Source organism: Aulostomus chinensis, chromosome 2, assembly GCF_037954235.1.
Source record: "Aulostomus chinensis isolate RoL2024-O1b breed Wild chromosome 2, RoL_Achi_v1.0, whole genome shotgun sequence".
Classification (NCBI taxonomy): domain Eukaryota; kingdom Metazoa; phylum Chordata; class Actinopteri; order Syngnathiformes; family Aulostomidae; genus Aulostomus; species Aulostomus chinensis.
The window spans coordinates 1,656,998-1,672,550 of NC_141321.1; the positions used below are offsets into that span (position 1 = coordinate 1,656,998).

Sequence of the window (15,553 nt, forward strand, 5' to 3'; positions counted from 1 at the left end):
CTCCACTATTGTTCCATGTGCTCACCTCATGTTTCAGCTCTCACCGAGGGTCTGACGAGCTGGAGGAGGAAGGGGGAAAGTCGTTACCGCCCCCTACCGACGCTGCGCCGCCGAGTCAGGCCAGCCCCCCCCCCCCCCCCCCCATAACAAATGTATATAATACAATCCCCTTCCTCGCGCGCGCTCCCAAGTAGTCTGCTTTTCTCTTTGATCCCCCCCCCCCCCTTAACAACAGCTGACGTCATCGCGCTCACCCACCCAACGCATTCTCCATCCTTGGCGCGCGCTCGTCAACAAACCTCCCTGTGTGTGTGTATGTGTGTGAGTGTCTGTGTGTGGCCGCGCGTGTGCGTAAGCGGCGAGCGCGAGGCAGTGGTTTTTGTGTCGCGAGGGGAAGCGGTCTGTTCCTCAGTAGGCTCGCGCACACCGGAGGAGTAACAGCGCGTCGCAGGAGCCCCGCGCGAGAAAGAGATCCCCCATCGCTTGAGCGCCTCTGTCCGAGACTCGCCGCCTCGCTCTGTCGACGTAGTTGGAGCCGAAGCGCTATGGAGGACCAGCTGCTGTGCTGCGAGGTGGACTCCATCAGGAGAGCCTACCAGGACGTCAACCTGCTCAACGACCGCGTCCTCCACACCATGCTGAAGGCGGAGGAGAGCTACCTGCCGTCGCCCAACTACTTCAAGTGTGTTCAGAAGGAAATTGTCCCCAAAATGAGGAAAATAGTGGCCACCTGGATGCTGGAGGTTGGTCCTGCCTCTCCTCAGCCGCCTTCCTGCGGGCTCGTCAGACTCACACGCGCTAACAGTGTCAGAAAAAGTCCTCAAGTGACGATTTACAGAGTTGAATCGCTATTTATTGTCTGAGTTACATAAAGAGGAACCGGGCGGTCTGGAGGCTCCGCGAGCCCGCTAATGCTCCGCGACTTTCGTGTTTCAGCAGGAATGGTTCCGAACCACCTTAAGAACCAGGTCGATTTATTCCAGAAGCTTGTGAAATGCATTTATGTGTGGAAAATGTTTCAAAATAAACAGCAATGTACACGTATGCAGTCCGGCCCGTGCCAGTATTACGCGCCATCTTTGTTGTCATATATGAGAAAGATTTTAATATATTAATAAAGAAAAAGAGGCAGCACTGGTGACAGTAAGCGTGTCAAACTGAGCTCTAATGGGTCTTTGTCGGTGTTCGGTTCCGTGTCGCTGCCACCGCTGGTTCGCCTGCTTTCAACCCGGGAACCTGGCGGAGCTGAGCCGAGCCGCGGAGGTCGCCCGGAGAAAAAATTAGATTAAAATAAAGTTTCGAGGATGAAGTTGGTTTTCTCAGTCGGATTTGATAGTTCAGCTGTTAGTCATCATTTACATCCACTTTTGAACTGAATCATTTGCGGTTTTATATTTTTAATTAATTTCTGAAATGCGCTTGCGAGGGCGGGTGGAAGTGTCGCCCTGCAGCGCACGAGGGGGACCGGCCTGAGAAATTAATTTATTTTAAATTGATAACGTGTCACAATTCGACACATTTGATGCCCATCCGATCAGGCGCGAGCCGCGGATCATTTACATGTAAATTTCACGCGCCCTGCTAATTTTTATATATTTATAAATATTTTTTGAAAAGATGACGAAGTTGAAATTAGAGTGAAACTTGCTTCGACGCCACCTTTGTGTCTCGGTCTGAACTGACTGCAAACTAATCCCTGCTCGCGTCCAGCCGGCTCTACTTTCACAGTTCTGCAGCCGACGGCACCAGAATAATGTTTACATTGACTGCTGTGATACTCGTGATTGACGGCAGCCTGCGGGTCGCAGCCAGAGACCCAAACGACGTGCAGCAACTGTTAAAAGTGCAACATTTCGTTGGTGATCCGCAGCTATCGCAGGCAAACAGCTGTGGCCGGAGCCGCAAGCGCGTTGGTGTCACAATGCGTGTGAATGGGGGACAATGGGGGACGGTGGGGGACGTTTGCTTCTAGTCTAAGTCTTGCTCTCACCTCCTCCAGGTCTGCGAGGAACAGAAGTGCGAGGAGGAGGTTTTTCCGCTGGCTATGAATTATTTGGACAGATTTTTATCGGTGGAGGCCACCAGGAAAACCAGACTACAGCTGCTGGGAGCCACGTGCATGTTTCTAGCATCCAAGATGAAGGAGACGGTTCCCTTAACGGCGGAGAAGCTCTGCATCTACACCGACAACTCGGTCCTTTCCGGGGAACTGCTGGTAATAGACCTCTGCAGACAAGGATGTTGCATAACACATACAGTACATGAGCAGCATACACTGGAAGCCACATGACCAGAGTTTATCTGCTGTGTCAATGTCACCGAGGTGGGGGTGGGGGTGCAGACTGCATTGATTTGGGTCGTAAATACAATAAAAAGCAGAAATGTAGCTTAGCTGAATGGCTGCATGTGACTTTCCCATAGTGACTGGAAGGCCTCTCTGATTTCATGAATGGGCTCAGTGACTGCCAGGAAATCGCCGCGTCACAGCGACACCTAATGGTATAAGACAGAAGTGCAAGCAATTGACAGCGACCCGAACCACTGCAGTCACACCGGAAGCCCCGGAGTGGACGTAGAGGGAAGAGCAACACATGTTGTAGCCACAGTGACACTTATAGAAGATTGGTGCACGCATGTGTCTTATGGGGGGGCCATGGAGGAAAATGAGCCAGAAAGATATTAAAAAACACCGGTTTTTAGAATTCTCTGCTCTGACTTAATGACAGCAATTGCAGCCCAGTGCAGTTCAGCTCTGGGGGTGAGAGGGCCGGTTTAGTGAATGCCTGTGGTTTGGTCCATCAACAGCAAATGGAGCTGCTGGTTCTCAACAAGCTGAAGTGGGACCTGGCTTCGGTCACGCCTCACGACTTCATCGAACACTTCCTGTCCAAGCTGAAGATACACCCATCCACCAAGCAAATCCTCAGGAAGCATGCCCAGACCTTCGTGGCCCTCTGTGCTACAGGTAGGACCAAAGCGCCAGTCTGCCTGAGCCTCACTGCTCACCTGTTTCTGTTAGCACCCTGTCTGTAGCAGCTAGGTCCTCATTCTAGTCCTCAGTTGGATGAGCAGCTCTTTCTGCTTCCACAGTTTACTCTCCTGTGCTGCCTCATGTTGGTCAGTGTGCTGCTGTCAGCACTGGTTCATACCAAGTTTACTGAGCAGGTGCTTCAGTTCAGGCAGTCGGTCTGTCTGTCAGTCTTTTCAAACTCAGATCCGTTTCAGCAGAAATGGAGTATCCTGACCCTTGTTTGTGTTGTTGCTTCAGATGTAAACTTTATCGCCAGTCCTCCGTCCATGGTGGCGGCGGGCAGCGTGGTGGCGGCAGTCCAAGGCCTCTACCTGAAGAGTCAAGATGCCTCTTTGTCCTCCCAGAACCTCACCAACTTCCTGTCCCAAGTCATTCGTAGTGACCCGGTAAGAAGCAGCACACCCAGTTGAACCTGCACGAAGCCCCTGGATGCTGTTGTGTGTTGGTGCTGACTGGATGTGTGTTTGCAGGACTGTTTACGGTCGTGTCAGGAGCAGATCGAGTCTCTGCTGGAGTCCAGCCTGCGACAGGCTCAGCAGCACAGCAGCACAACAGAAACCAAGCGTGTGGATGAAGACGTTGACCTGTCCTGCACCCCGACAGATGTCAGGGATGTAAACATCTGAAACCGCAGACGTCCGTGTGGCACGATGACCCAATGATGGATGGAGACTGGTGATGGGCGGACTGGGGAGGGGGCGCCCCATCTGAGCTCAGCCCCCTCTATCTTCCTCCTCCTCCCCGGTGGGCTTATCATGGCCGACATGTCACTCACACTCCTGCTCTCAGCTCCAGCTGCTGAGACAGAGCAGAGTGATCTAGGCCCATTCTGCAACTAATCCCAAGTCCAATTTGCTGCCAGTGTCCCGTCCCGTACTGGGAATAGAACTGAACACTTCAGAATGAACTCATAGAAAAGAGGCAGAAGACTGATGACCTGCAGGGGCTGGACTTAATGACCTGAGAGACGTTTTAGTCGATTTTTTTTGGCTTATTCCCCGATTAAACTAGGAATCTTTAAATTACCGCAGACTCACCTTGCCTACTAAAACATCCCAAAGTTTCCCAAACCTTTACAGTCTGTGCTCAGGATTTTCCTGGAACACGGCGTTTATTCAAGAGAAGAGGTTGTGTTGTTTCCTGTAGTTCTATCTAGGCTGTTGTAGACTTCCTGTCCAAGCTCCCGCGTTTGTCCTGTTGCAGTGCAGACATTCATATATCCCTGCTTGCTGATGTTTAGTCACTTTATTTTATATCATTTTAGACCTCTTTATCAGTTAGTTTTATACCTCTTTTCTGTCAAGCTTTTTGATTTATGAACCAAGTATAGTGTGAAAGGCTCTGATTGCTGATATCGAGGTTTGGACAAATATGATTTGTTGTTCTCTCCTGAAGCGTTTGCTTTACCCGGTTGAGCTGGCTGTCAGCAGAGAAGCGATGGAAGCCCAGCGACCCCGCTCTTGTCTTATTTCTCTATGTACCTATAACCATTCCAACTTTATTTTCTAACAAAAAAAGAAAAAAAAGCACTTTCGGCCAGCGTTGCTGGCTCGTCTAAAAAAAAAAAAAAATCAGTGATAAAGTTTGTAAAACAAGATGAAATGTAAAAAAGGGGTTTGAGCAGGAGTCTGTGGTGATGGAAGGTGAGGGCAGACATGTTGCACCTGGTGGATCTGATTCATCGATTTGGACAAAACTGACCAGTATGGGAGAAATCTTTTCTTTTTTTTTTTTTTCTTTTTTTTTTTTTTAAAAACACATAAAAACCAAGACTGAATGCTGCTGGACACTGTGGTGAGTGTGATGGAGCCAGTGCTTTGCTGTAGCTGCTTCCCAAGTCTCAGAGGAGAGTTTTGAGTGACATTTCCTGGAGGCAGAGCTGCTCCAACATCACCAGTACTATCATTGATTAGCTCAGCATGCAGAGCCAAAGGCTGGAGTTGTGAAGGTGAAGGGAAGATGTGCTTGTATAGCTCAAATAATACTTTATTTTTATAGAGAAAGACGAGTATTATTTATTTTTCTAGTTTGATAACTAACAATGGCTCCTCCACCTCTTGATGTTTAACTCAACCAGTGATGTGATGTCTGCCTCTGCCGTTGAGAAATGTAAAACTCCAGTCTGCCTCGACACTGCCTGGACATCATCTCCTCTGTCACTTCACCTCAGTTCCAGGACTGCTCAAGGATTCTGGGAAGAGGATGAAGCTAAACAAAAAAACAGAAAAAAGGAGAAGTGTTGAGACTATTGACATGATTTTGCACAAACCTAAAAGACGTGGGCTGCGTTTCTGGGGGACTTGCCTAAAAAAAAAAAATGTGGAGAGCAAAGCTGGCAAGAATACTGAGGGGTCAGGTGATGGCAAAAGTGGCAAATTTAAAAAAGGGTGACGGCTCAACAGTGAGACATGTCGTTAATGCTGTCGAGTTCAAGTCAGGGTTCCTACACCGGACAGGAAGGTAGTGCTGTCCAGGATGATATCCACTTTAGCTATGACGATGGGTGGAGTACTGCGGGCAGGAGGACCCTCCTCAAATCAAATGATACTCTGGAGAGATGGTGGAAGTGTGTCAAGTGTGTAGGAGCCCCATAAATTAGGTGTCTGATTGTACATTAAGGATAGAGAGTAGGAGAGAAACACTCCCCGTATTCCGCTGCTATAGAAAATAAATCCCAGCTACGTGTTTTAAAAAAGAAAAGAAAAAAAAGATGTCAAAACCGTAATGGATTAAAAACGATGCTTTTCTCCTGTTATTTGCTGCTATATTTTGGTTGTTTTTTATATATAAATGTAAATGTCAATATACTGCCATTTTAGATTTGAATTTTCTAATAGAAAATTGTGTTATTGACATCCTCGCTTGTTTTTTTTGTAGATTCTATGTGATCATTTGTTTTGTTAATAATTACATAATATGATTTTCCTTACTATTCCAAAAAACAAGGAAAAATGAGACAATGTACAGAAATGCTTTGATCCACAATACCTCATGTGACAGTCAAGATCTATCTCTAATTTTAGTCTTTGTGTTTGTTTAGTTCTTATTCAATTCTACTTGTTGGTTCAGTGCCTACTAGCTCTGTTAAACCTGCTTGAGGTGAAGCATCCGCGGTGGAGACCAGCGAGTCCAGGGCATGCTTTCATACTGGTGCCATAACAGAAAATGGGATATGTATAACTCTGTTGAGTGTTAAGCTGTCTCGCTGAAAGAGACTTTATCCCCCCTTTAGGCCCATAGTGGCCATCCTTCCTCCCCCCTTTTTATATTTATGAAACAAAGCTTTTTGCTCCATTTTTCACGCTGTCAGTGAGTTGATTTGAGTTTGTAAATAGATTCCGTGTCATGCTCGGTAAGCCATAGACTGTCTTTGTTTGGTTTTTACGAATCATTCCACACAGTTGTGTCTACTTCATGCCAGTTGCCTGCAACTGGTACAAGCAGTGTATTCCTGTTTGTGTCAACTACACAATAAAAAAACATGAATTAGATCAAGTGTGACAAGAAGGTGGTCTGTTATTATCCAGACATCACGATGATGATGATGATGGTGTTGAAGGAAGAACTTTTGGGAAGTTCAAGCCTCTCTGAAGTCACGTGGACAGGAAGCACTGAGATGGATCTGGAGTGACAGTAAATGTACTCATACTGCCAGGAAGATCCATCCATCCATGTGCTTATCCTGTTAAGGGTCGCAGGGGGCTGGAGCCTATCCCAGCTGCCTTCCGGCAAGAGGCAAGGTTCACCCTGGACGGGTCACCAGTCCATCGCAGGGCCAACACATAGAGACAGACAACCATTCACACTCACAGTCACACCTACAGTCAATTCAGAGTCTGGATTAACCTGGTCCCATCTTGATGTCTTTGGACTGTGGGAGGAAGCTGGAGTACCTGAGAGAACCCACACAGGCACAGGGAAAACATGCAGACTCCACACAGAAAGATCCCGTGCTCAAGCCAGGGCTCAAACCCGGAACCTTCTTGCTGTGAGTGCTAACCACTGCACCGCCCCTGCCAGGAAGATGGTACATGAAAATCACACATCATGAGGAGGCCAGGATACGTCTGTAGGAAAAAGTTCAATTACTTTATAAAATTGTCAGGTAAGTAAATGAACTTGGTCTCCTGTTTTTTTTTTTTCATTTTCTTTGCACCTTCCCCAGAGAGCATCATTTTTGGAAATATTGCTTGACTTCGGAAGCTCTACAGTTCTGCAACTCCTCAATATATTGATACATTTGGGTTGAATAAACTCTGAGTGAACCAGAACCATAGATGTCATCATGATTATAGATTATACAACCAATATACTGCACATCATGTATGATTGTACCTGGTCAGGTACCGGGATTATTTATATATTCACCTGCCCTTGTGGTACAGCTTTTGTTGATAAAACTACATGGGAACTGAAAACTAGCAAAGGTGAACATTGCAGTACTTCTTGACCCCAAAATGCTACTCATCCAGTTGCTGCAGAGGTTAACCAGCACCTGCTGTAGTTTCCTCTTTGCATTTTGTTGGCTTTGGAAAAACAAAAAACCTTAAGGAAGTTGATGCATGTGTTCATCCCTTCATGTCTTGTCTCCTACAGCTACTTAGCTTTCAAAAAAAAAGGTATTAACAGGCTGAAACTTTTACAAAATGCAACAGCCAGTGTTTTAACAAAAATTAGGATGAGCGATCACATGACTCCAGCTTTAGCATCTCTGTACTAACCTCTGTAGCATTGAGGATTGATTTTAAAATGATTGTTCTTGTTTTTAAGACGCTTCCTGGTTAAGCATCCTTGTACCTGTCTGTATGTTGGTATTTGTATGTTCCGACCCATTCCCTCAGGTCCTCAGGTCCCTGCCCGCTTCATGTATTAGTAGTGATTTTATTATTATTCCCCGATGGCCTGGAACAGAGAGGGAACCTGTGTAGATGGTTTGAAGAGCAGTCCGAGCAGTCCTCAGTCTCAGCCTAAAACTCGCCAGTGCATCACAGGGCCAACACATAGAGACAAACAACCATTCACACTCACAGTCACACCTACGGTCAATTTAGAGTATCAATCAGCCTCGTCCCCTCTTGATGTCTTTGGACTGTGGGAGGAAGCCTGAGTACCCGGAAAGAACCCATGCAGGCACTGGGAGAACATGGAGACTTGACAAAGAAAGATCACGTGCTCATTTTAAAAATGAACTAGATCGCATTTGTAGTTCACAATTTTAATTATCTGCTCCCAAATATTGTGTTTTTGTACAACCCGCCCCTGGTGATTCCCCAATAGTCGCTGCTCACAACCCAAACTAAAGTACTGTTCTCCACAACAGAATCACAAGGATTACTCCTAACAGCCAAGAAAATCTAATTTCAACAGTGATTGGCTCCAGGTCCACGAGTAAATTTCCATTCAGTTCATTCAATGATGAGTCAGCAAATTCTCTATATAAGAGCTTTCCAGCATGAGCCAAGAGGACCAGTGAGCAGATGAATCCAGACCATAAAATATTTCATTTGGTATCAAAAGTGAACAGGAAACCTTTGAAAAAGTTAACGGTACCATACGTCCGATTCAGCATTATTTAAAAGAACAACGTGTAGTGACCAACTAACTACCTACATTGTGGCTGACTTCACTGTTTCTTGTTAGAAAGAGGAATCATGGATTCAGGATCCTCTCAAACAATCATGGGAAACTACATGCAGTGATGAGTTCAGAAAACCCTGAAGGCTTTCGGCAATGTTCCCCTAAACCCTAAAAGGTCTTACTACCTGACATCCTTCAGCCGAACGTCTCCGTTTTGCTCAGAGACCTCAACGATCCACCTCACCATTATGGGTAAAGAAATTCTCTGTGAGATTGTGAATTAAACCTGTTATTCTTAAAACAAGTTTGATATCCAACAAATTAGAAACTTGGACTGGAGCAGATATCCATCCATCCATCCATCCATCGTCTTCCGCTTATTCCTGTTAACGGAATAATAAAACGGGGGGGGGGGGCTGGAGCCTATCCCAGTGGCTGCGGGCGAGAGGCGGGGTACACCCTGGACAGGTCGCCAGTCCATCACAGGGCCAACATACAGAGACGAACAACCATTCACATTCACATTCATACCTACGGTCAATTTAGAGTATCAATCAGCCTAGTCCCCAATTGCATGTTTTTGGACTGTGGGAAGAAGCTGGAGTACCAGAGAGAACCCACGCAGGCACGGGGAGAACATGGAGACTCCACACAGAAAGATCCTGTGCCCGAGCTGGGACTCAAACCCTGAACCTTCTTGCTGTGAGGCCACAGTGCTAACCATGCTAACTGTGCCGCCTCTGGAACAGATATCTTTGTTTCAAACTCTGCTGGCTCTTGATGACTCGAACCTAGGATCAACAGAAATGCAACAGACACACACAGCGTTCTCTCTATTTGCTCAAGGCTTCTTGTGGTCGTCTGTCTGATACTTAAACTGGATGGGTGATTTTGAATCTGATGCTGATGTGGTGGATTGACTGTTGCTCCCCGTTGCTCCAGCGTATGCCGCTGGAAGCTGATATATTTTTCACATTCATCAGACAATCAGTTATCAGACCCTGAAGGAAATACACACATGCTTCCTAGTTGCACTTAAGAAGACCCTGCTCTGCCTCTGATTGGCTGGTACTTGATTGGCCTTTAGGTCTGTGGACTGAATTTGAGATGGTCCTCATGAAACATAACATAGGATTGTTTTTAAAGCAGAATTTTGAAAGTATACCACTGTTTGTTGCACATACTATGAGTAAATTCTGACAAAATTATCCACACCACAGTTTGGGAATCATGGTTATTGACTAATGAACATGAACAGGGGCAAGTTTGATTGCTATTTTCAAGCTGGTGCATATGACACTTTCTCTCCAAGTGCCCTGTAACAAGCTAGTGAACCTGCTCCACCTGCGCCAACAGGTGCTCAGTATGTTACCGATGCTGGTCTGGTACAACCATGGCCACTGATGTTGAGGAGCAGCAGGAGACCTTTGCTCCATAGACCCAGAAGAGGCTGGTCTCTGGTCAGTGGAGTCATGAGGGACGTGATATTTAAAGACTTGTTAACCAGACCAGCAGAGGAGGTGACAGCCTGTGAAATACAGATGACAGTAAAACACTGGCCATCACCTCCTCCAAGACCTGCTCCACCTCCACCCAGACCTGCTCCACCTCCTCCCAGACCTGCTCCACCTCCCCCCAGGCCTGCTACGGCTCCTCGCTTATATAAACATGAGACGTGTGCTCCTTCACCTAGAGCAAAAGGACGTTTGGTTCTCCACATGAGAACCTTAAAGGGAACGGCACAAGGCTCGCTGACTGGAAACACACCTATGAATACCAATTGCCCCTCTGCGTGGCAGTTTGGGTTCTGATTACATGCCCTCTAAATACCAAAATGAAGCTGAACAGGCCCTAAATGCGTGGCGCACACATGGCCACATGCACCAACCTTCCGGCACCGGTTGAACATGACTCATCATGTAGAATATTCTGCTTCTGAAGTTCCCTCCAAATCCTTCACACTTCAGCTTTAAATCAAGGTGAAGTTTTCTGACAAATTCCACTGCTTGCAAGGATCAAATGGACATTAGCAAACATTTCATGTTGGCCTGTGTTTTCCCGCCTGATATGTTGATAGTTTTACAGTATCAGAATTCTTATTGTAAACTCAGTGCGATTATATAATACAATTATACTGTACATACATGCAACAATATAATTTTATTAAATACAGTGCCACAAAGGTGCATGTTTCTATTGTAAATTTGGCTGAATCTGTCCAGCCCACTTTTGAGGAAAGAACAAGAAAGTTCTGTCTGAATTCTAAAAGTTATTGTTTGGCTAATGATTAACAGAAGTAGTGTGTGTGTGTGTGTGTGTGTGTGTGTGTGTGTGTGTGTGTGTGTGTGTGTGTGTGTGTGTGTGTGTGTGTGTGTGTGTGACAGTACTCATTGATTTGTTATGCATGGAATGTCTTTGATGGGGCTTCAGTGTGAAGGAAAAGGCGTGAAAGTCTAATCCTTTCCCACAGGCCTGCCAGCGCCGGCTCAAGCAGCAGCCGACAAAGACCCTCAGCATACAGACACACACACATTTAAACACACACACACACACACACACACACACACACACACACACACACACTCCACTTCAAGCAACTCAAGTCAAACACATCATATTCGATAGCAGCTTCCCCAAATTGTCAACTAAATGAACACATGCAAGAATAATTCAGAGGTAAAAGTCTGAAGTCAGATTTCTGTTGTTGATTATTTAGCCGGTCTATGAAGGCTACGTCAATAATAGCCATGTTAGCGAAGTCTAGTTCTATTATTTACTTTTGGTACATAGATGAGTATTGAATTATTTTATTTGATGCATAGAATGAAGCATCGCATTCAAAAAGGTTGATGGGAGGCAGATTCTGAAAAAAAAAAACCTGCTCCCAAAAATTTGTATCACATTTTTTCTCGCTGTTCCAAAAACAATAAATGTGCACAAAAAAAAGAAAAAACCCTCAGTGGAGTCTGCTCTGATGGAGCAAAGGGTTGAAGGGCCTGACCAGCTGCTGTCATCTCCAGACAGCAGGACCATGTCAGACACTCCACTCACTGCTGCTTAAGATCACCAACAATGTGTCTGAACAATAGCAGTTCCTCTAATGGTGGCATTACACCACCCACACCGCCCTCTACTGGTGGCATTACAACACCTACAACACCCACACCGCCCTCTACTGATAGCATTTACACATCTACATTTGTTTGAAATATGCGGCTAATAAGCTATTCCCTTTAAAATTGTACGGAATTTCTGCAAATCATCTTGTGACCATGTGGTTTGGGAAAATCTGCCTGGAATGAATTAAAACACACCGAGATAAAGAGGTGCTTGATGGTATGAGTTTGTAGGCTGCTGGAACCAAAAATTTCAGATCCAAATAAAGCATCCAACATGACCACCTGTCATGCTTTGTAGTTCCTGTTTCTCTGTTGGTGTCTAGTGTTAAAGAATAAAAGTTTGTTCTAGTGTGCTTCTAAATTTACTATAAAATTCAAATAAGAAGGTAAGCTTTCCTTTTGAGTACCTGGAGATATATTATATGTGTTATTTCTTGTACTGAAAAGCATACTGAGAAGGCTAAATGTTATATTTGGCATCTACTTGCTGTCAAGGTGAATTCATTAAACTGTAATTTGGGTATTTGGGCTGATATAGATAGAACCATATGTGAGTATTAAAATCAAGCCTTCTCAACAAAGTTTTAGTGTGACAGTAAAGGAGTCAACATAAATGTTAATTCACGACAACAACATTCAGCTCATAATGAGTTCAAGCAATAAACTTCTTGGATGACATCACATCGCTCCATCTCTTCCTTAAACCATCTGTGAGAGCGCGTCTGACTGAGAGAAGCATGGGCTTCTTTGGGGCTGCAAACCTGCATTCAAGAATAGTTTTCACTGACATCTAATTATCTAAGCCTACATCAGATTTTTTTTTAACAAAGTGCCACTGCATGGCATGCGTTTATTTTCATATATGTTCAAAGACTGTGGTGATGTCAAAGATCATATTCTTTAAGCCAGTGTTTCCACCAGAACCACTGCAGACAGAGTGGATGAGTAAGCACCACCATCGTGAACAAATTTCAAAATAGTAGCAGTAGTTTAATAGTGTAGATCAACACATCCAGTCATGACCATCACTGACAGAATACTGATAGAATCCCCAGCTTGTTTGGATGATGTCTGGTGACTGAGCAGAGAGAGAGAGAGTGAGAGAGCTGAGCATCAGCAGCTAACATTAGCAGTAGCAGGTGCCACTGATGCTATAGCTACATTGCTTGAATGGCACAGGCACTCTTGCTCAGCTCAGGTGCCCACGATGTGAATGAACATGACCGCATGGCGTCTGGCACAAAATACAACAAGCAAGACAAAACTTACTCTAATTCTGTTTATATATTTTCATCCGAAGGTATTCAAAATATTTCTGGGATTCCTCTGAAGGAAGCTCAGTTTGACAATCACTAGTCTAAAGAGTTGGTTTAAAATATCTGACATCTGTTTATTCAGTAATGGAGGCAAGCAATGAGCACATCAGAAGCCAAGAGCTCCTCACTCTTCCAAGCTGAATCATCTCACACTTATTTGACATGAGATAAACTATTCTGGCGCTATGGCAGGTAAGTGCTGGTGGTCTGAGAGCAGGCGAGACATTGCTGCGAGACCACTTCAAACACAAGCTGTTATACTCAGAGACCTGCGTGTCAGAAAGGAAGGTGCCTTTGCTTTCTCCTCAGACCCAGAGGAGCGCGGCGTGTTGCAGCACCTGTCTGTGCTTCCAGAAAGCAACACAGGCTCATCAGAAGCATTACGATGTTGAACCATAAGAATGATTATCGTTTTCATGTCATGGAATGAAAAAATGCACCAAAGACATCAAATGAAGAGAGTTTATTGTGTCAAGAGTCATTCAACATTTAATGAATTGTTAAAAAAAAAAAAAACGAGCAAAGTTTCAGTTCTAAATAACAAATTATAAAGCCAAACTAATAATTACAAAGTACAAAAATGCACTGAGCAGATCAGTTTTGCTGATGAGTGGAAATACAAGAGCAGGAGGTCAGCTGGGCTACTTGGCTGCTAGGTGCATCTCTGGACACACCTGTGTTTACCTCCTCAGTGAATCTGAGTCTAGAGATCAGAGTGGAACCTGCAGAGCTGGTGGAGCTGCTGTGTGGTGAAGCTAAAGGTTTCATCTGACTTCAACTTCCCAGAGACTACGACCACACCAGAGCCCCAGTCCCACTGGCCAAAAAACACACTTACATTCCCCTAAACCTGCCTTTCTACTGCAGTGGGAACATTGATTCAGTCACCTGACCCGGTAGGAGCCACGACACTCAAGCTAGAGACGAGTCTCAACGTTTTGGGATTTGAGATGAGGACAGAGGCAAACACCAATCACTGGGAGGAAGAATGTTCTCAGAGAAATATCACATTAAAAAGGCGAGTTTACAATCAACACGCTTTTGACAATAATACACGAAGAAATAGTCGTTTGAAATCAGCGACGTCTCCTGAATCCGCAGTGATCTCTTCTCAATCATAGATCTGCACCTGCTGCTTTTGTGAGTGTTACTCTTCTTCATCAACTGTGCAGCTTCTCTTGTCTGGTTCCTGCTCCTGAGGATCTACTGGTTCCTTGACATGTAGAACCCAGAACTGACAGCAGTTCCCGACTGATGATTAGATGATAAATGAAGTTCATTTGAAGAAGCACTAATGGTTTTTCCTGCAGCTGATTGCGCCACAGGAGGCTGAGGCTCATGTAGCTGCCTGATTTTGGCCCTAATGACAAACAAACTTTAAAATGTGTTCTTTCACATTTCAGAAAATATATTTTTGACATTCTGGCCTGCGGTCAACCATCCACAGATGGATAGCTGCCATCTGCCCATCACTAGTGGAAGTTCATGGAAAAAATTCCCAACATTTGTTCCACAATTTATTATCCACAAATTTGAAACAGGTGTGTTGTTAAATGTCCTCTCTCTCTATAGCCTTATGATGTCATCATAGCCTGCATGGGTTCCAAGAGAAAACCAAAACTGGTGGGAGGAAGAAGTTCCACCGACACTTGCAGCATCAGCACCTGCAACTGAGATGAGAACTCACTGCTGCGCTCCCTCAGTGGTCGGTGATGAGGACGACGCTGTCGGATCAATGCTGCGCTGAGCTCCATCCTCTCCTGGAAGCTTCTCCCTCTCCTCAGAACCATCGTTGCCCCCTACTGGCAAGCAAACAGTTGTGACCCAGGCAGCGATCCTGATTCTTACTTTTCAGATATTTGATAACTTGCCTTTATTCTGGAGTTTGAAAGTGGAAGTAAAAAGTGAAATGACCCTTTGAGAAGCTTGATGAATCCATGACCAGGGAACCATTTATTAATGCTGTTTAACTATATAAACTAGGGATGTGAAATAAAATCAAGACAACAATGTATTGGAATATTTTTCAGGACTGATATTCCATCCCCAGAATTGCTATCATATCATGATATACATGATGGCTGATATTTTTTTTGCTGCTTGATTTTGCTGTTATTTACGATGAGGAAACAATGTTCATTTTTCCAAATCGTTGCCTTCTTAAAATAAGTAATTTTGTCAATTTTTTTTCAGAACACCCCAAAAACTGAAGACAAAACATCATAAGGAACTGATTTAAGCAAGTATATATATTTGTCCAAAATGACTTAGGAAATTATTTAAAGAAGGAGACTAAATGTTTTGGCAATAAAGAAAAACTTATTTTTAACATTCAAAATGTTTATATGTGTAAATATACCTGTTTCTATTCTGATGATATTGACAAAGATGAGGTCACGTGCAATGGAATGCATGAATCCTTCATCCCTTCTACTGGAGGTTTTATTTGCTGTGTTCAGTAACAGTGAACAACTCTGTAACTTTTGCAAAGATTGTTTGAGTTAAACTAG

At 44.6% G+C, this 15,553-nt stretch overlaps 1 protein-coding gene across 2 annotated transcripts; it reads left to right on the forward strand.

The window, feature by feature from the left end:
• The first annotated feature begins 317 nt into the window (after nt 1-317).
• On the forward strand, nt 318-4,787 carry ccnd1 (cyclin D1). Of its 2 annotated transcripts, none has more exons than XM_086222458.1 (5): nt 318-743; nt 2,000-2,215; nt 2,806-2,965; nt 3,269-3,417; nt 3,502-4,787. In XM_086222458.1, exons 1-5 carry the CDS (start codon nt 546-548, stop codon nt 3,655-3,657), a joined length of 879 nt encoding a protein of 292 aa, XP_086078584.1. In that variant the 5' UTR covers nt 318-545; the 3' UTR covers nt 3,658-4,787. The 2 variants fall into 2 exon arrangements, with proteins under 2 accessions (XP_086078584.1, XP_086078588.1); XM_086222462.1 differs by lacking the exon at nt 318-743 and adding an exon at nt 1,739-1,909.
• The last annotated feature ends 10,766 nt before the right edge of the window (nt 4,788-15,553 follow it).